This window comes from Salmo trutta, chromosome 26, assembly GCF_901001165.1.
Source record: "Salmo trutta chromosome 26, fSalTru1.1, whole genome shotgun sequence".
Lineage (NCBI taxonomy): Eukaryota > Metazoa > Chordata > Actinopteri > Salmoniformes > Salmonidae > Salmo > Salmo trutta.
In genome coordinates, this window is record NC_042982.1 from 39,265,152 (window position 1) to 39,292,505 (window position 27,354).

Below are 27,354 nucleotides of genomic sequence, written 5' to 3' on the forward strand. Positions count from 1 at the left end.
CCTGGCCATGGACCCAAAATATCAATGTTTTGTTCCCCGAGCCACTTAGTTATCACTTTTGCCTTATGGCAAGGTGCTCCATCATGCTGGAAAAGGCATTGTTCGTCACCAAACTGTTCCTGGATGGTTGGGAGAAGTTGCTATCGGAAGATGTGTTGGTACCATTCTTTATTCATGGCTGTGTTCTTAGGCAAAATTGTGAGTGAGCCCACACCCTTGGCTGAGAAGCAACCCCACACATGAATGGACTCAGGATGCTTTATTGTTGGCATGACACAGGACTGATGGTAGCGCTCACCTTGTCTTCTCCGGACAAGCTTTTTTCCGGATGCCCCAAACAATTGTAAAGGGGATTCATCAGAGAAAATTACTTTACCCCAGTCCTCAGCAGTCCATTCCCTGTACCTTTTGCAGAATATCAGTCTGTTCCTGATGTTTTTCCTGGAGAGAAGTGGCTTCTTTGCTGCCCTTCTTGACACCAGGTCATCCTCCAAAAGTCTTCGCCTCACTGTGCGTTCAGATGCACTCACACCTGCCTGCTGCAGGGACTTTACAATTAATTGCAGTTCATCTGATCACTCTTCATAACATTCTGGAGTATATGCAAATTGCCATCATACAAACTGAGGCAGCAGACTTTGTGAAAATTAATATTTGTGTCATTCTCAAAACTTTTGGCCACGACTGTACACAGCCTGGCTTGCTTCCTTGTGTGTGTGTGTGTGTGTGTGTGTGTATGTGTGTGTGTGTGTGTGTGTGTGTGTGTGTGTGTGTGTGTGTGTGTGTGTGTGTGTGTGTGTGTGTGTGTGTGTGTGTGTGTGTGTGTGTGTGTGTGTGTGTGTGTGTGTGTGTGTTTTTTTAATGGAATGTTACCAGTTTATGACACAGCCTGGCCGAGTTAGACTCCAGTGCCCAGCATAGCTGCTCTCTTATAAATTACTCTTACGGCCATCACAAGGAGCAAAACCACCTTGCAAAACCGCCTTGCAAAACCGCCTTGGCTCTGTGTGTGTGTCTGTGTGTGTTCAGATGATCTGCTGGGGGTAGTTCTCACCAGAGCGAAGCATCAACAGAATTCTTTATTTCCCGCTAGTGTTTTCCATGGAACAGACACACAGGATTGTATTTCAACCGGCTCCAGGAGAGGGCATCACTCTAAACCAAAACAGAGAGAAAAGAGGGAGAGAGAAAAATAAGAGACTGAAAGAGAGGCCACAATCATTTCCACCTGGACGAGTAGGCTATTAGTAGGTTATTCCTGTGGTGTGTTTATAATACCTCTTTAAAATAGAGTACTTTTCTACCCCCCTGCATCTACTATTTTACCCTCTCTCATCTCCCTCTATTCCCCTCTCTCCTTCCCTCCCTTCTCTCCCTCTCCCCTCCTTCTCCCTCTCTCTCTCTCTCTCTCTCTCTCTCCCTCCCTCCCTCCCTCCCTCCCTCCCTCCCTCCCTCCCTCCCTCCCTCCTCTCTCTCTCTCTCCCTCCCTCCCTCCCTCCCTCCCTCCCTCCCGCCCCTCCCTCTCTCCCTCTCCCTCTCCTGAAGTTTACCAAAATGGGGACAGTTGCAGGAGGTCTTGGTGAAATCTCTTCTGCATCTTGAAAGCATTAGAATAATATCCTTCTGGCAGTGACAGAGCATACAGAGAGAGACACACAGGGGTTTCTAGATGTTTAAACAGATACAGTAGGTGCTATTCAGACTCGGCCACATAATCTAGCCATTGTTTCTGAAACTCTGTCAAAACCACCTTCCCACTTGTGATTGTGCAAAGATGTGTGTCATACATTGTTGTCCTCATCCGTCAAATTTGACATTTGTGGTGTTAATTACACGCCCAGATCACTTCCAGGAAATTCAGGACGGTGCCCTGTGGCAGTCCTGGCACCGTTGTGCTTGGGGTTTTGGGATTGGGGGTGGTGATTGTGTTGACATATTTGTTTCTGGCTGGTCACAATAGGTTATTTTGGATAATTTTCCCTTATTTCCCAACCCAAGGTTTCCTTCTCTGTATTTGTATTGCCCAATCTTTAAGGCGTAGAAAAGTGTGTGTGTGTGTGTGTGTGTAGAGGCGTAGACATGTTGTCTGATGTGTCATAACTCATTAGTCTGTCTCTGTGGGATGAGTCAGGAGGAAAGCGCTGATTGGGCAGGAGCTGGGATGGATGGAACGTTTGCCTGCTGTGTCATATCCCTGTGTCATAGTATTGTGACCTTTGACCCTGAGTGGGCTCACCTGAGGTGACTCCCCTGGAGCTCAGTCTGACAGGGAGGGGGGAAGCTGAGGTGACTCCCCTGGAGCTCAGTCTGACAGGGAGGGGGGAAGCTGAGGTGACTCCCCTGGAGCTCAGTCTGACAGGGAGGGGGGAAGCTGAGGTGACTCCCCTGGAGCTCAGTCTGACAGGGAGGGGGGAAGCTGAGGTGACTCCCCTGGAGCTCAGTCTGAAAGGGAGGGGGGAAGCTGAGGTGACTCCCCTGGAGCTCAGTCTGACAGGGAGGGAGGAAGCTGAGGTGACACCCCTGGAGCTCAGTCTGACAGGGAGGGGGGAAGCTGAGGTGACTCCCCTGGAGCTCAGTCTGACAGGGAGGGAGGAAGCTGAGGTGACTCCCCTGGAGCTCAGTCTGACAGGGAGGGGGGAAGCTGAGGTGACTCCCCTGGAGCTCAGTCTGACAGGGAGGGGGGAAGCTGAGGTGAATATCCAAGATGGCGTAGCAGTGCAGACGTGTTTGTCATCATGTTTGTCATTGTCCCGTGTTTGTCATTGTCTCTTTTTTTGTATGTATTTCAATACTTTTCAATCTCTTTTTCCATTTTTTTATTAAATATACCTTCCAGCAACAAGCCTCACCCAATGTGATACGGATCTGCTATTTTTTAGATCTTATAGCCAGAACCTCCATCAGAAGCTAGCCATCAGATGCTAACCAGCTAATTAGCTACTAGCTATTTAGTCATTGTTAGCCACTGCTAGCGGCCTTTACCTTTAGCTCAGACACCAGCCACTTTAATGCCTGGATAATACCCGCCAGTCTGCACAGCGCGATATCAACCCTGAGCATATCGGACAGCTTTTCTCCACTACATCACCAGATTCCTGCCGTAAGCTCTGGACCATTACTCCAGATCATCGCAGCTAGCTAGCTGCTACCAATTGGCCCAGCCCCGAAGCTAGCCTTGAGCCAGTCCCATCTCCCGGCCTGCTCAGTGGACCCTATGTTCACTCGGCTACACAGCTGATGCCTCCCGGACTCTTCACTAACATGACTAGAAGCCACTACATCACAGGATTCCTGCCGTAAGCTCTGGACCTTTGCATCGGATCATCACAGCTAGTTAGCTGCTACCGAGTGGCTATAGTGGCTAACACCCTTGTCCCAAAGCTAGCACCAGTTAGCCTCGAGCCATGCGCATCTCCCGGCTAGCAAACAAAACTACTCCAGCTACAATTCCTCTTTTGCCAATTGGCCTGGACCCTTTGTCGACACGGAGCCCCGCCAATCCATCACGACTGGTCTGCCGACGTAATTCCATCCGATGTGCCCTCAACCGGCCTTTGTCGGACGTCGGGGAAGACGCTTATGCTTGGCCTGGCCCGCTAACTTTAGGAACATGTTCCCCGCTTGCTAGCGTAGTAACGACTACCTAACGGCTCCCTGTTTCATCTATTGCTGTTCACTGGACCATATGATCACCTGGCTACATAGGTGATGCCTGCTAGACTGTTCATTAATCACGGTACTCCATTTTTGTTTATTTGTTTTTGTTTGTTTTTCTGTCGGGCCCAGCCTCGAACTCCGGTCCTGTGTGTAGTTAACTGACCCTCTCTGCCCATTCATCGCCATTTTACCTGTTGTTGTTATCTTAGCTGATTAGCTGTTGTTTTCTTACCCAATGTTGTCTTAGCTAGCTCTCCCAATCAACACCTGTGATTGCTTTATTCCTCGCTTTATGTCTCTCTTTAATGTCAATATATCTTGTATACTGTTGTTTAGGGTAGTTATCATTGTTTTATTTTACTGCGGAGCCCCTAGTCCCACTCAACATACCTCAGATACCTTTTTTGTCCCACCTCCCACACATGCGGTGACCTCACCTAGCATAACTAGTGCCTCCAGAGATGCAACCTCTCTTATCGTCACTCAATGCCTAGGTTTACCTCCACTGTACCCGCACCCTACCATACCCCTGTCTTTACATTATGCCCTGAATCTATTCTACCACGCCCAGAAATCTGCTCCTTTTATTCTCTGCTCCCAACTCACTAGACGACCAGTTTTAATATCCTTTAGCCGTACCCTCATCCTACTCCTCCTCTGTTCCTCGGGTGATGTAGAGATTAACCCAGGCCCTGTGTGTCCCTAGGCGCTTTCTCATTTGTTTACTTCTGTAACCGTAAAAGCCTTGGTATCATGCATGTTAACATCAGAGCCTCCTCCCTAAGTTTGTTTTACTCACTGCTTTAGCACACTCCGCCAACACCGATGTCCTTGCCATGTCTGAGTCCTGGCTTAGGAAGGCCAAAAATTCTGAGATTTCCATCCCTAACTACAACATTTTCCGTCAAGATAGAACTGCCAAAGGGGGAAGAGTTGGAATCTACTGCGGAGACAGCCTGCAAAGTTTTGTCATACTTTCCAGGTCTATGCCCAAACAGTTCGAGCTTCTAATTTTAATAATTAATCTCTCCAGAAATAAGTCTCTCACTGTTGCCGCCTGTTATAGACCCCCCTCAGCTCCCACCTGTGCCCTGGACACCATATGTGAATTGACTGCCCCCCATCTATTTTCAGAGTTCATTCTGTTAGGTGACCTAAACTGGGATATGCTTAACACCCCAGCCATCCTACAATCTAAGCTAGATGCCCTCAATCTCACACAAATTATCAAGGAACCCCCCAGGTACAACCCTAAATCTGTAAACATAGGCACCCTCATAGATATTATCCTGACCAACTTGCCCTCCAAATACACCTCTGCTGTTTTCAATCAGGATCTCAGCGATCACTGCCTCATTGCCTGCATCTGTTATGGGTCCGCGGTCAAACGACCACCCCTCATCACTGTCAAACGCTCCCTAAAACACTTCTGCGAAGGATATTGACCTCATCCTGTCAGTAGAGGATGCCTGGTTGTTCTTTAAAAGTAATTTCCACACCATCTTAAATAAGCATTCAACTTTCAAAAAATGTAGAACTAAGAACAGATATAGCCCTTGGTTCACTCCAGACCTGACTGCCCTTGACCAGCACAAAAACATCCTGTGGCAGACTGCAATAGCATCGAATAGTCCCCGCGATATGCAACTTTTCAGGGAAGTCAGGAACCAATACACACAGTCAGTTAGGAAAGCAAATGCTAGCTTTTTCAAACAGAAATGTGCATCCTGTAGCGCTAACTCCAAAAAGTTCTGGGACACTGTAAAGTCCATGGAGAATAAGAGCACTTCCTCCCAGCTGCCCACTGCACTGAGGCTAGGAAACACTCTCACCACCGATAAATCCACGATAATCGAGAATTTCAATAAGCATTTCTCTACGGCTGGCCATGCTTTGCTCTTGGCTACCCCAACCCCGGCCAACAGCTCCGCACCCCCCGCAGCTACTTGCCCAAGCCTCCCAGCTTCTCCTTCACCCAAATCCAGATAGCAGATGTTCTGAAAGAGCTGCAAAACCTGGACCCTTACAAATCAGCTGGGCTAGACAATCTGGACCCTCTCTTTCTAAAATTATCCGCCTCCATTGTTGCAACCCCTATTACTAGTCTGTTCAACCTCTCTTCCGTATCGTCCGAGATTCCTAAAGATTGGAAAGCTGCCGTGGTCATCCCCCTCTCCAAAGGGGGTGACACTCTAGACCCAAACTGTTACAGACCTATATCCATCCTGTCCTGCCTTTCTAAAGTCTTTGAAAGCCAAGTTAACAAACAGATCACTGACCATTTCGAATCCCACCATACCTTCTCCGCTGTGCAATCCGGTTTCCGAGCTGGTCACAGGTGCACCTCAGCCACGCTCAAGGCACTAAACGATATCAAAACCGCCATCGATAAAAGACTGTACTGTGCAGCCGTCTTCATCGACCTGGCCAAGGCTTTCAACTCACCGTATTCTTATCGGCAGACTCAACAGCCTTGGTTTCTCAAATGACTGCCTCGCCTGGTTCACCAACTACTTCTTAGAGTTCAGTGTGTCAAATCGGAGGGCCTGTTGTTCGGACCTCTGGCAGTCTCTATGGGGGTCCCTTCGGTCTCAACGTAGACTTTGATCTGAAGCCATTCTTGTGATTATTGTGACTTTGCAATTGTTTGTAGGCTTATGTAGTCTAAATTGAATCTATGATCGTACCCTATCTATTTGTTCTTTGTATGTTATTTTAATATTTGAGAATTAACCAATGATATTAGGCCATACTTGGCCATGATTACAGACACCTGTATTTTGACACTATATAAATGAGTCACACTGCAGTGTTTGTGATTATACCCTGATGGAGACAGCTTGCCTGTCGAAATGTTGGACATTACATTTTTGCATCTGAGTTCTTAGAATGTGCGGTGCTCTTTTATTTTCAAGTGTTCCACTCCGCTAGCCAGCACCTCGTCTAAATAGGTGTGCGTTTCTTTTTCCGCTAGGTAAGTCTCTATGGTGGTACCACAGGGTTCAATTCTCGGGCCGACTCTTTTCTCTGTATATATCAATGATGTGGCTCTTGCTGCGGGTGATTCCTTGATCCACCTCTACACAGACGACACCCTTCTGTATACATCTGGCCCTTCTTTAGACACTGTTAACAAACCTCCAAACGAGCTTCAATGCCATACAACACTCCTTCCGTGGCCTCCAACTGCTCTAGAATCGGCTTCCTATATCGCAACAAAGCCTCCTTCACTCATGCTGCCAAACATACCCTCGTAAAACTGACTGTCCTACCGATCCTCGACTTCGGCGATGTCATTTACAAAATAGCCTCCAACACTCTACTCAGCAAACTGGATGCAGTCTATCACAGTGCCATCCGTTTTGTCACTAAAGCCCCATATACTACCCACCACTGCAACCTGTATGCGCTCGTCGGCTGGCCCTCGCTACATAATCGTTGCCAGACCCACTGGCTCCAGGTCATCGATAAGGCTTTGCTAGGTAAAGCGCCGCCTTATCTCAACTCACTGGTCACCATAACAACGCCCACCCGTAGCACGCGCACCAGCAGGTTTATCTCACTGGTCATCCCCAAACCCAACACCCCCTTTGGCTGCCTTTCCTTCCAGTTCTCTGCTGCCAATGACTGGAACGAATTGTAAAAATCACTGAAGTTGGAGACTTATATCTCCCTCACTAACTTTAAGCATCAGCTATCTGAGCAGCTAACCAATCGCTGCAGCTGTACACAGTCCATCTGTAAATAGCCCACCCACCCAACTACCTACCTCATCGCCATATTGTTTTAATTTACTTTTTCTGCTCTTTTGCACACCGGTATTTCTACTTGCACATCATCATCTTCACATCTATCACTCCAGTGTTCATTTGCTAATTTGTAATTACTTCGCTACTATTGGCCTATTTGTTGCCTTACCTCCTTACTCCATTTGCACACACTGTATATATATTGTGTTATTGACTGTACATTTGTTTATGTGTAGCTCTGTGGTGTTTTTTTTTTTGTCGCACTGCTTTGCTTTATCTTGGCCAGGTCGCAGTTGTAAATGAGAACTTGTTCTCAACTAGCCTACCTAGTTAAATAAAGGTGAAATATATATTTTTTTAACTCTCCCTGGGCTGAGTCTGAGGGAGAGAGTGGGGTAAACTGAGGTGACTCTCCCAGGGCTGAGTCTGACAGGGAGTGGGGTAAGCTGAGGTGACTCTCCCAGGGCTGAGTCTGACAGGGAGTGGGGTAAGCTGAGGTTACTCTCCAGGGGCTGAGTCTGACAGGGAGTGGGGTAAGCTGAGGTGACTCTCCCGGGGCTGAGTCTGACAGGGAGTGGGGTAATCTGAGGTGACTCTCCCAGGGCTGAGTCTGACAGGGAGTGGGGTAAGCTGAGGTTACTCTCCAGGGGCTGAGTCTGACAGGGAGTGGGGTAAGCTGAGGTTACTCTCCCAGGGCTGAGTCTGACAGGGAGTGGGGTAAGCTGAGGTTACTCTCCCGGGGCTGAGTCTGACAGGGAGTGGGGTAAACTGAGGTGACTCTCCAGGGGAGTCTGACAGGGAGTGGGGTAAGCTGAGGTGATTCTCCTGGGGCTGAGTCTGACAGGGAGTGGGGTAAGCTGAGGTGACTCTCCCAGGGCTGAGTCTGACAGGGAGTGGGGTAAGCTGAGGTTACTCTCCCGGGGCTGAGTCTGACAGGGAGTGGGGTAAGCTTAGGTGACTTTCCAGGGGCTGAGTCTGACAGGGAGTGGGGTAAACTGAGGTGACTCTCCAGGGGAGTCTGACAGGTAGTGGGGTAAGCTGAGGTTACTCTCCTGGGGCTGAGTCTGCCAGGGAGTGGGGTAAACTGAGGAGACTCTCCAGGGGAGTCTGACAGGGAGTGGGGTAATCTGAGGTGACTCTCCAGGGGAGTCTGACAGGGAGTAGGGTAAGCTGAGGAGACTCTCCAGGGGAGTCTGACAGGGAGTGGAGGAAGCACAGTTATAGATAGATGACTGGATCTAATAAGTCAGTCATGCATCACACATTGACACACTGTTACATGCTTTGGTTTTTCCATGTATGAGGTTTTTTTGAGGTTAGACGTTAGCTCGTTAGCACGTGGGGCGCACCTTGTTAGTTGGTATCACCTTGTTAGTCAGTATGTGTTACACCTGTGCTGGTTGGTCAACTCCTTAGTGGGAAGGTGTTTAACCTGTGCTGGCCCAGGTGCTATTTAATTGTGGCTGGCCCAGGTGTTATTTAATTGTGGCTAGCCCAGGTGCTATTTAATTGTGGCTGGCCCAGGTGCTATTTAATTGTGGCTGGCCCAGGTGCTATTTAATTGTGGCTGGCCCAGGTGCTATTTAATTGTGGCTGGCCCAGGTGCTATTTAATTGTGGCTGGCCCAGGTGCTATTGAATTGTGGCTGGCCCAGGTGCTATTTAATTGTGGCTGGCCCAGGTGCTATTTAATTGTGGCTGGCCCAGGTGCTATTTAATTGTGGCTGGCCCAGGTGCTATTTAATTGTGGCTGGCCCAGGTGCTATTTAATTGTGGCTGGCCCAGGTGCTATTTAATTGTGGCTGGCCCAGGTGCTATTGAATTGTGGCTGGCCCAGGTGCTATTTAATTGTGGCTGGCCCAGGTGCTATTTAATTGTGGCTGGCCCAGGTGCTATTGAATTGTGGCTGGCCCAGGTGCTATTTAATTGTGGCTGGCCCAGGTGCTATTTAATTGTGGCTAGCCCAGGTGCTATTTAATTGTGGCTGGCCCAGGTGCTATTGAATTGTGGCTGGCCCAGGTGCTATTTAATTGTGGCTGGCCCAGGTGCTATTTAATTGTGGCTGGCCCAGGTGCTATTTAATTGTGGCTGGCCCAGGTGCTATTTAATTGTGGCTGGCCCAGGTGTTATTTAATTGTGGCTGGCCCAGGTGTTATTTAATTGTGGCTGGCCCAGGTGTTATTTAATTGTGGCTGGCCCAGGTGTTATTTAATTGTGGCTGGCCCAGTGCTGCAGTTGTCTTGATAGATGTGGAGGGTCAACACCTTTAGTTGTCTCTTCTTGGGTAAATTTAGTGGGTCTCATGGTGGGTGTCTTTTTGGTCCCAGTTGTTGTTGCTATGCAACTTTAAGAGGACGCCAACCATGACTGTCTTTCAGAACCCCTCCCAAAACTCCACCTGCTTAGATTTGGTTGTTGTCAGTGACTCTTTGTTAGTTTCCCCTTTCTGTTTGAGCGAATATACACTGCTCAAAAAAATAAAGGGAACACTTAAACAACACAATGTAACTCCAAGTCAATCACACTTCTGTGAAATCAAACTGTCCACTTAGGAAGCAACACTGATTGACAATAAATTTCACATGCTGTTGTGCAAATGGAATAGACAACAGGTGGAAATTATAGGCAATTAGCAAGACACCCCCAATAAAGGAGTGGTTCTGCAGGTGGGGACCACAGACCGCTTCTCAGTTCCTATGCTTCCTGGCTGATGTTTTGGTCACTTTTGAATGCTGGCGGTGCTTTCACTCTAGTGGTAGCATGAGACGGAGTCTACAACCCACACAAGTGGCTCAGCTAGTGCAGCTCATCCAGGATGGCACATCAATGCGAGCTGTGGCAAGAAGGTTTGCTGTGTCTGACAGCGTAGTGTCCAGAGCATGGAAGCGCTACCAGGAGACAGGCCAGTACATCAGGAGACGTGGAGGAGACCGTAGGAGGGCAACAACCCAGCAGCAGGACCGCTACCTCCGCCTTTGTGCAAGGAGGAGCAGGAGGAGCACTGCCAGAGCCCTGCAAAATGACCTCCAGCAGGCCACAAATGTGCATGTGTCTGCTCAAACGGTTAGAAACAGACTCCATGAGGGTGGTATGAGGGCCCGACGTCCACAGGTGGGGGCTGTGCTTACAGCCCAACACCGTGCAGGACGTTTGGCATTTGCCAGAGAACACCAAGATTGGCAAATTCGCCACTGGCGCCCTGTGCTCTTCACAGATGAAAGCAGGTTCACACTGAACACGTGACAGACGTGACAGAGTCTGGAGATGCCGTGGAGAACGTTCTGCTGCCTGCAACATCCTCCAGCATGACCGGTTTGGCGGTGGGTCAGTCATGGTGTGGGGTGGCATTTCTTTGGGGGGCCGCACAGCCCTCCATGTGCTCGCCAGAGGTAGCCTGACTGCCATTAGGTACCGAGATGAGATCTTCAGACCCCTTGTGAGACCATATGCTGGTGCGGTTGGCCCTGGGTTCCTCCTAATGCAAGACAATGCTAGACCTCATGTGGCTGGAGTGTGTCAGCAGTTCCTGCAAGAGGAAGGCATTGATGCTATGGACTGGCCCGCCCGTTCCCCAGACCTGAATCCAATTGAGCACATCTGGGACATCATGTCTCGCTCCATCCACCAACGCCACGTTGCACCACAGACTGTCCATGCTTTAGTCCAGGTCTGGGAGGAGATCCCTCAGGAGACCATCCGCCACTTCATCAGGAGCATGCCCAGGCGTTGTAGGGAGGTCATACAGGCATGTGGAGGCCACACACACTACTGAGCCTAATTTTGACTTGTTTAAGGACATTACATCAAAGTTGGATCAGCCTGTAGTGTGGTTTTCCACTTTAATTTTGAGTGTGACTCCAAATCCAGACCTCCATGGGTTGATAAATTGGATTTCCATTGATTATTTTTGTGTGATTTTGTTGTCAGCACATTCAACTATGTAAAGAAAAAAGTATTTAATAAGATTATTTCTTTCATTCAGATCTAGGATGTGTTGTTTAAGTGTTCCCTTTATTTTTTTGAGCAGTATATATATATATATATATATATATATATAATTGCTGGGGAACTTAACACATACACACACACAGGCACACACTCTTTTTCTCTCTGTCTCTCTTTGTGTTTTTGTCAACCTGCTGTGTCTCGAACCAAAGCCCCCATTTCACTCTGCTCAGTTCCCGTTGTTCAGGATATCAGGACCATGACATAATGTATGATCGTTTTAGTTTAGGGAGAACGGCTGTGTGTGTACATAATGTGCAAGTTCAAGCGTGGTTGCGTGTGTATACAGAATATACAGAAGAATATAGAGCCCTTTCTCTCTCTCTCTCTCTCTCTCTGTCTCTCTCTGTCTCTCTCTTTCTCTCTCTCTGTCTCTCTCTGTCTCTCTCTTTCTCTGTCTCTCTCTATCTCTGTCTGTCTCTCTCTCTTTCTCTCTCTTTCTCTCTCTGTCTCTCTCTCTTTCTCTCTCTGTCTCTCTCTTTCTCGGTTTCTCTCTGTCTCTCTGTTTCTGGCACACAGACAGACACACACACACACACCCAAACACACACACACACACACACACACACACACACACTCACAAAAACACACACACTTCAAAAAGCACACCCTGTATCCGATATGCAGCCGTAGAGGACACTGGCCAGTAAAAGCCTTTTGGAATAGATAATGAGTGAAGGAGAGTGTGTAACTAAATCCACTTGGGGTTTCCTCAACAAGCCTCCAGCTCTCAGCTACCAGACCACTGAGCCAGGAATAATAGATCTATGTATAGGTCGTAGGGAATAGGAGACAAGGAAGGAAGGGAGGGAGGGAGGAAAGAAGGATTGGGAGCAATGAGTAGGGCTTAGGGAATAAGGGATTATGATGGAAGGGAGGTAATGGTTAAGGCTTAGAGAATAGGAGATAAGGAAGGAAGGGAGGCAATGGTTAAGGCGTAGGGAATAAGGAAAGGATGGAAGCAATGGTTAGGGAATAAGGGAATCGCAAAGTAGAGAGGCCATGGTTAGAGCTTAGGGAATAGGGGATAAGGAAGGAAGGGAGGGAGCCAATGGTTAGGGCTTAGGGAATAGGGGATAAGGAAGGAGTTAGATGGTTAAGGTTAGAACTGGGGTGTCACACCTAGTTCCTCCACCAGCAGGGCTAAAGGGCTAAAGCCTCTACCTTGAAAAAATATTGTTCTGTTCAACAGGTGGGTCACAAAACAAATGGTAGAGTACTTTAAGTGGGTCACAGTTCATAGTGTGATGGAGTGGTCACAAAGTAGTAGATGGTTAGGGGTCTTGAGGTAGATGGTTTGGGGTCTTGAGGTACATGGTTTGGGGTCTTGAGGTAGATGGTTTGGGGTCTTCGGGGTGACTAGGAAATGAGATGTTGAGAGACTGCTTGCCCTGCAAACAGGAAGGTTGGGGTGTTGGAGCCTCTAGCACAGCGACTCCCTGTACAGAGATCCATGAAGCAATATTGAGGACAACAATCACCAAAGTCTTCAACTGAAACAAACCGAGGCCTTTAGGTTAGCCCACCACACTTAAGTGAAATGGAATTTGTTGTTTTAATTGTTAACCTGGCCAGGTTGATGTTAATTAGTTAACAGAAAGGGAAATAGTGTATTAAAGAGAGGAGAGAGGAGTGGTCTGAGTAACTGTAACCACCCAGGCCAGTCTTTAGAATGTAGAGAGGAGAGAGGAGTAGTCTGAGTAACTGTAACCACCCCAGACCAGTCTTTAGAATGTAGAGAGGAGAGGTCTGAGTAACTGTAACCACCCCAGACCAGTCTTTAGAATGTAGAGAGGAGTAGTCTGCGTAACTGTAACCACCCCAGGCCAGTCTTTAGAATGTAGAGAGGAGAGGTCTGTGTATCTGTAACCACCCCAGACCAGTCTTTAGAATGTAGAGAGGAGAGAGGAGAGGTCTATGTAACTGTAACCAGACCAGTCTTTAGAATGTAGAGAGGAGAGAGGAGTAGTCTGAGTAACTGTAACCACCCCAGACCAGTCTTTAGAATGTAGAGAGGAGAGAGGAGTGGTCTGAGTAACTGTAACCACCCCAGACCAGTCTTTAGAATGTAGAGAGGAGAGAGGAGTGGTCTAAGTAACTGTAACCACCCCAGACCAGTCTTTAGAATGTAGAGAGGAGAGAGGAGTGGTCTGAGTAACTGTAACCACCCCAGACCAGTCTTTAGAATGTAGAGAGGAGAGGTCTATGTAAATGTAACCACCCCAGACCAGTCTTTAGAATGTAGAGAGGAGAGAGGAGAGGTCTGAGTAACTGTAACCACCCCAGACCAGTCTTTAGAATGTAGAGAGGAGAGAGGAGAGGTCTGAGTATCTGTAACCACCCCAGACCAGTCTTTAGAATGTAGAGAGGAGAGGTCTGTGTATCTGTAACCACCCCAGGCCAGTCTTTAGAATGTAGAGAGGAGAGGTCTGTGTATCTGTAACCACCCCAGGCCAGTCTTTAGAATGTAGAGAGGAGAGGTCTGTGTATCTATAACCACCCCAGACCAGTCTTTAGCATGTAGAGAGGAGAGAGGAGTAGTCTGAGTAACTGTAACCACCCCAGGCCAGTCTTTAGAATGTAGAGAGGAGAGAGGAGTAGTCTGAGTAACTGTAACCACCCAGACCAGTCTTTAGAATGTAGAGAGGAGAGGTCTATGTAACTGTAACCACCCCAGACCAGTCTTTAGAATGTAGAGAGGAGAGAGGAGTGGTCTGTGTATCTGTAACCACCCCAGACCAGTCTTTAGAATGTAGAGAGGAGAGAGGAGAGGTCTATGTAACTGTAACCACCCAGACCAGTCTTTAGAATGTAGAGAGGAGAGAGGAGAGGTCTGTGTAACTGTAACCACCCCAGACCAGTCTTTAGAATGTAGAGAGGAGTGGTCTGAGTAACTGTAACCACCCAGGCCAGTCTTTAGAATGTAGAGAGGAGAGAGGAGTAGTCTGAGTAACTGTAACCACCCCAGACCAGTCTTTAGAATGTAGAGAGGAGAGAGGAGTGGTCTGAGTAACTGTAACCACCCCAGACCAGTCTTTAGAATGTAGAGAGGAGAGAGGAGTGGTCTGAGTAACTGTAACCACCCCAGACCAGTCTTTAGAATGTAGAGAGGAGAGGTCTATGTAACTGTAATGACCCCAGGCCAGTCTTTAGAATGTAGAGAGGAGAGAGGAGTAGTCTGAGTAACTGTAACCACCCCAGACCAGTCTTTAGAATGTAGAGAGGAGAGAGGAGTGGTTTGAGTAACTGTAACCACCCCAGGCCAGTCTTTAGAATGTAGATAGGAGAGAGGAGTAGTCTGAGTAACTGTAACCACCCAGACCAGTCTTTAGAATGTAGATAGGAGAGAGGAGTAGTCTGCGTAACTGTAACCACCCCAGACCAGTCTTTAGAATGTAGAGAGGAGAGGTCTGAGTAACTGTAACCACCCAGACCAGTCTTTGGAATGTAGAGAGGAGAGAGGAGTGGTCTATGTAACTGTAACCACCCAGGCCAGTCTTTAGAATGTAGAGAGGAGAGAGGAGTGGTCTGAGTAACTGTAACCACCCCAGACCAGTCTTTAGAATGTAGAGAGGAGAGAGGAGTGGTCTGAGTAACTGTAACCACCCCAGACCAGTCTTTAGAATGTAGAGAGGAGAGGTCTATGTAACTGTAACCACCCCAGACCAGTCTTTAGAATGTAGAGAGGAGTAGTCTGAGTAACTGTAACCACCCCAGACCAGTCTTTAGAATGTAGAGAGGAGAGAGGAGTGGTCTGAGTAACTGTAACCACCCCAGACCAGTCTTTAGAATGTAGAGAGGAGTAGTCTGAGTAACTGTAACCACCCCAGACCACCCCGGATGTGTGCCAGGCCGTTACAGACCGATTCAAGACTAGTACCGGAGCTAATCGAACAATTGGCCTTCTACGGGCTAAGGATTTATAAAATAATGATCATAATAATATAATAATTATGATAATTATATTAATATGTTCAATGATGTTCTGAATTAATCTCTTCAGTTTTTTGTTGGAAAGGAAAGGGTTAACACTGAAGATTAAAACAGATCCAATCAGGATTTGTCTTTGCTGGTCTCTTGGGAGATAAATCTAGCTAGCTAAGTCAGCCATTGGCTAGGCCATCAGAAGCTAGATAAATCTGCCATTCAAATGTATTAGGACAACATTTTGGAGTGACAGTGGAACCAACCAATCACATTTTGAATTATTGAGTGGGACGTTTTTACAAAAACATGGAAACTTCTGCCTACTTGAAGGCCAACAGGTCACTGCGCAATGGCGAGCAGTAGTTTGCCCACGGTCTAGCTAGGTAGCTTTTGTTATCGGCTGCAGCAAGTGTTATCAAAGAGGATGTTGTTGCTAATTTGTTAGCTTCTCCCTTTTCAAGAATAAGTTAAGTTTCAAATTATCATCATCTGGTGAGTGAAACTGTGTTTTATATTGCAGCACGCTTTCTGTTGTTAGCCGTCTCTTTGAAAATAACTTATGAGTGTGAAACATTGTTGCAAGTGGAACTGACAGCATTTTAACAACATTAAATCTTATTATAATCAGTTCATATATACCCCCAGGAAGAATATGACACTTAAAAAAAAAAGAAATCTGCCAAGCGGACACTTAGATATGGTAATCTTCACGTTTTAATAAATTCTTATAATGTTTGGGAATTACGTATACTAAAGCATTTTTAAAATGTTATAGCAATATAGAGTGGGAATGCGGCCGTGCATTTGAACAATTAATAGATCCAATCAGGATTTGCGAACCCAGAGATATACTAACTATATAACAGTTGTTCAAGGTCTTGCTAGCTGTCGAAATGAGCCTTGCATCTCAAGCACTGTATAGCCATCGAGAAACGATATGAAGGGGAAAAGTCAGTCACTCCTCCGATGGCATGACATCCACCTAGCCGCTAGCTAGCTAACGTTAGGCTCCGTGTTTTTAGCTTGCTACATAAATAGATACACTAGTCTATTAGCTACGTAATGACTGACTTGTGATCATTGCCCTTGCTAGTTTGATTGTATTGACATTCCCTGCCTTAGTTACAGTCGTCCGTTTTTGTCCAAAATATTGAACCATTGAATCAGTGCATCCCGAATGGAGGCAGCAAACAATGTACCAGGCCAGCTGCGATTTACAACCTTACAGCAATATTTGTTGGACAACCAAGAAATATATGTGTGAATTATATTAATCATACATTGAACTGCGTCCATCTATTCTGCCCACAATGCTTTACTGTATGTCATGGAACGTTAAGTCAAATATAACCTATTTTTAAAACCCTTTATAAAGCTGGTTTTGTAGCATAAACTGGGTATTTTATATTTTTGACTGATATGATGATTGTCTGTGTTTCATATCTGCAAGGTAGTTAAAACGCTGTCAGTTCCACTTTCAACTTTAGATCACTGGTTACTTTTAGAGGTTGACCGATTATGAATTTTTCAACGCCGGTACCGATTATTGGAGGACCAAAAAAAAGCCGATGCCGATTAATCAGCCGATTTTTATATATATATATATATATATATATATATTTGTAATAATGACAATTACAGCAATACTGAATGAACACTTATATTTTAACTTGATATAATACATAAATAAAATCTATTTAGTCTCAAATAAATAATGAAACATGTTCAATTTGGTTTAAATCATGCAAAAACACGGTGTTGGAGAAGAAAGTAAAAGTGCAATATGTGCCATGTAAGAAAGCTAATGTTTAAGTTCCTTGCTCAGAACATGGGAACATATGAAAGCTGGTGGTTCCTTTTAACATGAGTCTTCAATATTCCCAGTTAAGAAGTTTTAGGTTGTAGTTATTATAGGAATTATAGGACTATTTCTCTCTATACCATTTCTATTTCATATACCTTTGTAACGCTCGTCGTCGGGTGATAAAGAAGCGGACCAAAACGCAGCTGGGAGCGAACACATGTTTATTGAACACACTGGAATTAAACATGTACACAAAATCAAGAAAACTGTCGATACGTTACGTGCTCAAAACAAAGAGACAACAACCCACAAACATCGTGGGGGGAAAAGGAACTTAAATATGATTCCCCAATCAGAGGCAACTAGCGACAGCTGTCTCTGATTGGGAATCGACAGAACCCAACATAGAAATACGCCCCAAAGCAAGGCTATACCAAAACATAGAAAATAAACTATAGAAATGCCACACCCTGACCAAAATAGAAGAGTTCACCTGGTCAGGGCGTGACAACCTTTGACTATTGGATGTTCTTATAGGCGCTATAGTATTGCCAGCCTAATCTCGGGAGTTGATAGGCTTGAAGACATAAACAGCGCAATGCTTGAAGTACAGCAAAGAGCTGCTGGCAAACGCAGGAAAGGGCTGTTTGAATGAATGCTTACGAGCCTGCTGCTGCCTACCACCACTCAGTCAGACTGCTCTATCAAATATCAAATCCTAGACTTAATTATAATATAATAAACACACAGAAATACGAGCCTTAGGTCATTAATATGGTCAAATCCAGAAACTATCATTTAGAAAACAAAACGTTTCAGTGAAATATGGAACCGTTCCGTATTTTATCGAATGGGTGGCATCCCTAAGTCTAAATATTGCTGTTACATTGCACAACCTTCAATGTTATGTCATAATCATGTAAAATTCTGGCAAATTAATTACGTTTTTTGTTAGTGAGAAATGGTCTTCACACAGTTCGCAACGAGCCAGGCGGCCCAAACTGCTGCATATACCCTGACTCTGGTTGCACAGAACGCAAGAGAAGTGACACAATTTCCCTAGTTAAAATAAATTAATGTTTGCAGGCAATATTAACTAAATATGCAGGTTTAAAAATATATACTTGTGTATTGATTTTAAGAAAGGCATTGATGTTTATTGTTAGGTACACATTGGTTCAACAACAGTGCTTTTTTCACGAATGTGCTTGTTAAATCATCACCCGTTTGGCGAAGTAGGCTGTGATTCGATGATAAATGAACATGCACAGCATTGATTATATGCAACGCAGGACAAGCTAGATAAACTAGTAATATCATCAACCATGTGTAGTTAACTAGTGATTATGTTAAGATTGATTGTTTTTTATAAAATAAGTTTAATGCTAGCTAGGAACTTACCTTCGCTCCTTGCTGCACTCGCGTAACAAGTGGTCAGCCTGCCACGCAGTCTCCTTGTGGAGCGCAATGTAATCGGCGTCCAAAAATGCCGATTACTGATTGTTATGAAAACTTGAAATCGGCCCTAATTAATCGGCCATGCCGATTACTCGGTCAACCTCTAGTTACTTTGTGTCCTAAATGTGAAATGTTTTTTGCAATGGAAAGTAATAGTTGTACATTTCGTTTGGGAAATGCTTAATGGTTTTGTTTTTGTATTCTTATGATTGGGACCTACTGGCTCATTATGTTCGGGTTCATGCACTGCTTATCCTTTAACCTCATGCTGTGTGTGGCTGCTGTCTTTCCATCAGTCCTATGCAGTGGTGTGGTGGAGTCTGGAGAAGTGGTTATACTCTAATGTTGTCAAAAAGTTCCCAAATGATATTCAGCTGAAGAAAATGTCAAACAAAATGTTATGTTCTTCTGCATTCAGGTATACTTTTGGTCTGTGTGCGGCGAGCATGTGAATATATTTCGCTTGCTTTGCGGTTGTACATGATTTCTCTATTGTACTACATAATTGATAAGTCGTATACCTCCACTACACTACTTTGATACTCATCAGTAGGGATAAAAAAGTGATTATAGGCTATGCCCAGTGAAAATGATACCTGCGCATCCCCTTCACTACACCACTGACAACTACATGAGTACGCTGGTATTACTGTTGTTGTCCTTTCAGAATCACCAACCTGTCACACACCGAAGGCCTGTAGGTTCACCACTGAAGGCCTATAGGTTCACCACTGAAGGCCTATAGGTTCACCACTGAAGGCATGTAGGTTCACCACTGAAGGCATGTAGGTTCACCACTGAAGGGCTATAGGTTCACACACTGAAGGCCATAGGTTCACACACTGAAGACCTATAGGTTCACACACTGAAGGCCTATAGGTTCACCACTGAAGGCCTGTAGGTTCACACACTGAAGACCTATAGGTTCACCACTGAAGGTCTATTGGTTCACCACTGAAGACCTATAGGTTCACCACTGAAGGCCATAGGTTCACCACTGAAGGCCTGTAGGTTCACCACTGAAGGCCTATAGGTTCACCACTGAAGGCCTATAGGTTCACCACTGAAGACCTATAGGTTCACCACTGAAGGCATGTAGGTTCACCACTGAAGACCTATAGGTTCACCACTGAAGGCCTATAGGTTCACCACTGAAGGTCTATTGGTTCACCACTGAAGACCTATAGGTTCACCACTGAAGACCATAGGTTCACCACTGAAGGCCTGTAGGTTCACCACTGAAGGCCTATAGGTTCACCACTGAAGGCCTATAGGTTCACCACTGAAGACCTATAGGTTCACCACTGAAGGTCTATAGGTTCACCACTGAAGGTCTATAGGTTCACCACTGAAGACCTATAGGTTCACCACTGAAGGTCTATAGGTTCACCACTGAAGGCCTATAGGTTCACCACTGAAGACCTATAGGTTCACCACTGAAGACCTGTAGGTTCACCACTGAAGACCTATAGGTTCACCACTGAAGACCTGTAGGTTCACCACTGAAGGTCTATAGGTTCACCACTGAAGACCTGTAGGTTCACCACTGAAGGCCTATTGGTTCACCACTGAAGACCTATAGGTTCACCACTGAAGACCTATAGGTTCACCACTGAAGACCTATAGGTTCACCACTGTACTAATATGTCTATAATAGATATAAAGGCTGTTAAGATACTGTATTCATGTTTCAATAAAGGAGTGTATATATTTGGCCTGGTGAAGCAATTTTATGCACTGACTGAATGGAAGCTGATAATTGTAATATTTTTCCTCTGTTGCTCTCGAAATCAAGACCGAGTACAAATGTATCCGGCTGAGACACTCACTATGTGGTCTGGAGCCCGGACTTGATTACTACAACGCAAAGCATTAGCATCTATCTCTACAACCCTACCAGGCATAGGGGAACACACAGTGTGTGTGTGTATCCATGTGTAAAACCCAGACCTCCATCGCAGACCCCGGGAGACCCCTGTCACATGCCAAGGATCATACTTCACTTTATACTGTAAATGAACCCTCCGTTTTAAATGATACTTTAATGCTTGACGTATACGTTATGGATGAGCCGGGTGCTGAGGCATTTTGGGTCTTACAATGGAAAGACTCCGTGAAAAATACGATCGATCCATTATGTTCATCAGTCATCATTCATCTTGATTAAACTGAAATAATCTCTTTCTCTCTCTCTCTCTCTCTCTCTCTGTGTCTTTCTCTCTCTCGTTATCTTTCTCTGTCTCTCTCTCTTTCTCTCGCTCTCTTTTTCTCTCGTTCTCTCTAATCTTTCTCTCTTCTTTCTCTCTCTGTCTTTCTTTTTCTCTGTCTTTCTTTTTCTCTCTCTGTCTTTTTCTCTCTCTTTCTCTCTAACCCACAGATGTTCCCAGTCTAGTTTGCCTGTGTTCTTTGTACTTGCTCTTATATCTCTTTGAGTGTTGGTAAGACAGACATGTTAAATAAATTATCTCTAATTCTCTCTATCTTTCTCTCTTTCTCAATTCAAAGGGCTTTATTGGCTTGGGAAACATATGTTTACATTTCCAAAGCAAATGGAATAGACAGTTAACAAAAGGGAAATAAACAACCAGTAAAAATTAAACTCACAAGTTTTAAAAGAATATAGACATTTCCAATGTTACATTATTGACTTTGTACAGTGTAACAATGTACAAATAGTTGAAGTATGAACGAGAAAATAAATCATGGGAATGGGTCACATATCTAGCTGCTGTGATGGCACACTGTGGTATTTCACCTAACAGATATGGGAGTTTATCAATGTTTGATTTGTTTTCAAATTATTTGTGGATCTGTGTAATCTGAGGGAAATATGTGTCTGTAATATGGTCATATATTTGGCCGGAGATTAAGAAGTGCAGCTCCGTTTCCTCCTCGTTTTGTGGGCAGTGTTCACATAGCCTGTCTTCTCTTGAGAGCCAGGTCTGCCTTTCTTTAAGTTTGGGTCAGTCACAGTGGTCAGGTGTTCTGCCACTGTGTCCTCTCTGTTTCGGGCCAGGAAGCATTCTAATTTGCTATGTGTTTTTGATGATTCTTTCCAGTGTGTCAAATAGTTATATTTTTGCTTTCTCATGATTTGGTTGGGTCTAAATGTGTTTCGGTCCTGGGGCCTGTTTGTTGTTTGTGAACAGAGTCCCTGGACCAGCTGGCTTAGGGGACTCTTCTCTAGGTTTGTCTCTTTGTAGGTGAGGGCTTTGTGGGGGAATGTGTGGGCATCACTTCCTTTTAGGTGATTGTAGAATTTAACATCTCTTTTCTGGATGTTGATAACTAGCGGGTATCGTCCTAATTCTGCTCTGCCTGCATTATTTGGGCTTTTGCGTTGCACACAAAGTATATTTTTGCAGAATTCTGCATGCTGAGTTTCAATTGGGTGTTTGTCCCATTATGTGAATTCTTGGTTGGTGGGTGGACCCCAGACCTCCGAGGGCCCTGGGTTCTGTAACTGATTTAAGTATTTTTTAGCCAGATTCTAATTGGGATGTTGAGTTTTATGTAATTTTGATGGCATAGAAGGACCTTCTTGCCTTGTCTCCCGGTCACAGCCTTGTGGAAGTTACCTGTGGTGTTGATGTTTAGTCCGAGGTAGTTATAGTTCTTTGTGTGCTCGAGGGCAACGGTGTCTACATAGAATTTGTATTTGTGCTCCTGGCGACTGGACCTTTAATGCAACACCATTATTTTTGTCTTACTGAGATTTACTGTCAGGGCCCAGGTCTGGCAGAATCTGTGCAGAAGATCTAGGTGCTGCTGTAGGCACTCCTTGGTTGGGGACAGAAGCACCAGATAATCAGCAAAAAGTTGACGTTTGCTTTCTGAGTCTCTCTCTCTCTCTCTCACTCTGTAGGACCTGGACAGTCTGCAGATCCATCTGGAGGAGGTGCGTTTCTTTGACCTGTTTGGCTTCAGTGAAGAGGAGGGCAGCTGGCTCTGCTACATGTGCAACAACCCAGAGAAGGCCACAGGTAAAACACCTGAATCTCTCTGTCTAACAAAGCACACCTCAACCTCCCTGTCTGACATAACACACCTGATCCTCCCTGTCTAACATAACACACCTCAACCTCCCTGTCTGACATAACACACCTCAACCTCCATATCTAACATAACACACCTGTTCTCACCTGTCTAACATAACACACCTGATCCTCCCTGTCTAACATAACACACCTGTTCTCATCTGTCTGACATAACACACCTGATCTCCTCTGTCTAACATAACACACCTGTTCTCATCTGTCTAACATAACACACCTGTTCTCACCTGTCTAACATAACACACCTGTTCTCATCTGTCTGACATAACACACCTGTTCTCATCTGTCTAACATAACACACCTGTTCTCATCTGTCTAACATAACACACCTGTTCTCACCTGTCTAACATAACACACCTGTTCTCATCTGTCTAACATAACACACCTGTTCTCATCTGTCTGACATAACACACCTGTTCTCATCTGTCTGACATAACACACCTGTTCTCATCTGTCTAACATAACACACCTGTTCTCACCTGTCTAACATAACACACCTGTTCTCACCTGTCTAACATAACACACCTGATCTCATCTGTCTGACATAACACACCTGTTCTCATCTGTCTAACACAACACACCTGTTCTCACCTGTCTAACATAACACACCTGTTCTCATCTGTCTAACATAACACACCTGTTCTCATCTGTCTGACATAACACACCTGTTCTCATCTGTCTAACATAACACACCTGTTCTCACCTGTCTAACATAACACACCTGTTCTCATCTGTCTAACATAACACACCTGTTCTCACCTGTCTAACATAACACACCTGTTCTCATCTGTCTGACATAACACACCTGTTCTCACCTGTCTAACATAACACACCTGTTCTCACCTGTCTAACATAACACACCTGATCTCATCTGTCTGACATAACACACCTGTTCTCATCTGTCTAACATAACACACCTGTTCTCACCTGTCTAACATAACACACCTGTTCTCACCTGTCTAACATAACACACCTGTTCTCATCTGTCTAACATAACACACCTGTTCTCATCTGTCTGACATAACACACCTGTTCTCACCTGTCTAACATAACACACCTGATCTCATCTGTCTAACATAACACACCTGTTCTCATATGTCTGACATAACACACCTGTTCTCATCTGTCTGACATAACACACCTGTTCTCATCTGTCTAACATAACACACCTGTTCTCATATGTCTGACATAACACACCTGTTCTCATCTGTCTGACATAACACACCTGTTCTCATCTGTCTGACATAACACACCTGTTCTCATCTGTCTGACATAACACACCTGTTCTCATCTGTCTGACATAACACACCTGTTCTCATCTGTCTGACATAACACACCTGTTCTCATCTGTCTGACATAACACACCTGTTCTCATCTGTCTGACATAACACACCTGTTCTCATCTGTCTGACATAACACACCTGTTCTCACCTGTCTAACATAACACACCTGTTCTCATCTGTCTAACATAACACACCTGTTCTCACCTGTCTGACATAACACACCTGTTCTCACCTGTCTAACATAACACACCTGTTCTCACCTGTCTAACATAACACACCTGTTCTCATCTGTCTGACATAACACACCTGTTCTCATCTGTCTGACATAACACACCTGTTCTCATCTGTCTAACATAACACACCTGTTCTCAAGTGTTTCCAATTACATCATCGGTGTGCAATGTGTGATTTTAACCAAGTATGGTTAGGCATTGCCACTAATTGCCTACTAATTGGTTGATGATGTCATTGGAAACACTTATCTTATGTTGTCTTTTTTACTACAACACATAGAAACGTACCATTTTCACATATTTTGATGTTGGGGTGGTGCTGGAGTGGATGAATATGAAGTTTAATTTATTTTTTAAATATCCCTTTAAGGAGTAAGGCCACCCTAAAGCTTTTCTTTCTCTCCTTCTACCCTGTCAACGATCTGTCATCATCCTCTTATTTTCCAACGCCATCCATTCCCTCTCTATGACCACCTTACCGAGTGACGGATCACTCCCAGGACACACACACACACACACACCATATGTCACCAACCTCTAATTGGAACAGATTGCTCTAACTGTAATCATTTATCCACTTTAGTTTTGTTCTCCCAGGTAGTTATTTATCCATCGCTGATTGCTCTGGTATGTACTAATAATCACGTGTGGCTTTTATTTGGCCTGTGTGTGGTGTACGGTGTAATTGGGGTTGTCTGACCTGTGTGTGGTGTATGGTATAATTGGGGTGGTCTGACTTGTGTGTGGTGTACGGTATAATTGGGGTGGTCTGACTTGTGTGTGGTGTACGGTATAATTGGGGTGGTCTGACTTGTGTGTGGTGTATGGAATAATTGGGGCGGTCTGACTTGTGTGTGGTGTATGGTATAATTGGGGTGGTTTGACTTGTGTGTGGTGTATGGTATAATTGGGGTGGTCTGACTTGTGTGTGGTGTACGGTATAATTGGGGTGGTCTGACTTGTGTGTGGTGTACGGTATAATTGGGGTGGTCTGACATGTTTGTGGTGTACGGTATAATTGGGGTGGTCTGACTTGTGTGTGTGGTGTACGGTATAATTGGGGTGGTCTGACTTGTGTGTGGTGTACGGTATAATTGGGGTGGTCTGACTTGTGTGTGTGGTGTACGGTGTAATTGGGGTGGTCTGACTTGTGTGTGGTGTACGGTGTAATTGGGGTGGTCTGACATAGATGTCGATCGATTAATCGGAATGGCCGATTAATTAGGGCCAATTTCAAATTTTCATAACAATCCGTAATCGGTATTTTTGGCCACCGATTTGCCGATTTAAAAAAATATATATATATTTATATATTTACACCTTTATTTAACTAGGCAAGTCAGATTAAGAACACATTCTTATTTACAATGACGGCATAGAAATGGGGGTTAACTGCCTTGTTCAGGGGGGATTCGTTTTTGCAACCTTCGGTTACCAGTCCAACGCTCTAACCACCTGCCGTACATTGCACTCCACAAGGATTAACAGGCTGACTACCTGTAACGCGAGGGCAGCAAGGAGCAAAGGTAAGTTGCTAGCTAGCATTAGACTTATAAAAAACGATCAATCTTAACATAATCAGTAGTTAACTACACATGGTTGATGATATTACTAGTTTATCTAACGTGTCCTGCGTTGCATATGATCGATGCGGTACCTGTTCATTTTCATTGAATCACAGCCTACTTCGACAAACGGGTGTTGATTTAACAAGCGCATTTGAGAAAAAAGTACTGTCGTTGCACCAATGTACCTAACCATAAACATCAATGCCTAACAGGAATATTTGGACTTAGTCACCCGTTAGATAAAATACGGAACGGTTCCGTATGTCACTGAAAGAAAAAAACTTTTGTTTTCGAGATGATAGTTTCCAGATTCGACCATATTAATGACCCAAGGCTCGTATTTCTGTGTGTTTATTATATTATAATTAAGTCTATGATTTGATAGAGCAGTCTGACTGAGCGGTGGTAGGCAGCAGCAGGCTCGTAAGCATTCATTCAAACAGCCCTTCGCTGTGCTTCAAGCATTGCGCTGTTTATGACTTCAACCTGGGTGGGTATAATTTGTGGAACATTCCAACAGGAATCTATTCCAAAAACTTCATAAATAACAAGGTTTCCAAAAAACAACGCATACAAAGTTGTATAGGGGCAGAATAAGATACCGGGTAGGGAGTGGTCTATTTCATTGCGTTTTTCACTCATCACGTTTATTCCGAAAAATGTCTGTCCTCACATGTCTGTTTGCCTATGGACAAACATTAAGAATAAGCTACGTGGTGAGTTGATGCCTATCTGGCAGCTAGTTAGCTAGGTTTGTATGCGTTGCTACTTTGTATGCGTTGTTGGTTGGCAACCTTTTACTTTACGTTTTTTGGAACAGATTCCTGTTGGAACGTTCCACAAATTATACCCACCCCTTCAAGCCTATCAACTCCCAAGATTAGGCTGGTGTAACCGATGTGAAATGGCTAGCTAGTTAGCCGGGTGCACGCTAATAGCGTTTCAAACGTCACTCGCTCTGAGACTTGGAGTGGTTGTTCCCCTTGCTCTGCATGGGTAACACTGCTTCGAGGGTGTCTGTTGTCGATGTGTTCCTGGTTCGAGCCCAGGTAGGAGCGAGGAGAGGGACGGAAGCTATACTGTGACACTGGCAATACTAAAGTGCGTATAAGAACATCCAATAGTCAAAGGTATATGAAATACAAATCGTAAAGGGAGAAATAGTCCTATAATTCCTATAATAACTACAACCTAAAACTTCTTACCTGGGAATATTGAAGACTCATGTTAAAAGGAACCACTAGCTTTCATATGTTCCCATGTTCTGAGCAAGGAACTTAAACATTAGCTTTCTTACATGGCACATATTGCACTTTTACTTTCTTCTCCAACACATTGTTTTGCATTATGTAAGCCAAATTGAACATGTTTCATTATTTATTTGAGGCTAAATTGATTTTATTGATGTATTATATTAAGTTAAAATAAGTGTTCATTCAGTATTGTTGTAATTGTAAAAAAAAAATGGAAATAATCGGCCGATTAATCAGTAGCGGCATTTTTTGGGGTCCTCCAATAATCGGTATCGGTATCGGCATTGAAAAATCATAATCGGTCGACCTCTAGTCTGACATGTGTGTGTTCACATGCGTGTACACACTGGAGATCAGAAACAG

General features: G+C 44.8%; 1 protein-coding gene across 1 annotated transcript in view; it reads left to right on the top strand.

Moving 5' to 3' along the window:
- The window catches only part of LOC115163909 (ventricular zone-expressed PH domain-containing protein), a 123,048-nt gene that overhangs the window by 76,204 nt on the left and 19,490 nt on the right, over positions 1–27,354 (top strand). The window contains exon 10 of the mRNA XM_029716108.1: positions 22,465–22,582. Coding sequence (XP_029571968.1) covers positions 22,465–22,582 — 118 coding nt within the window. The remainder of the gene's footprint in view (positions 1–22,464; positions 22,583–27,354) is intronic.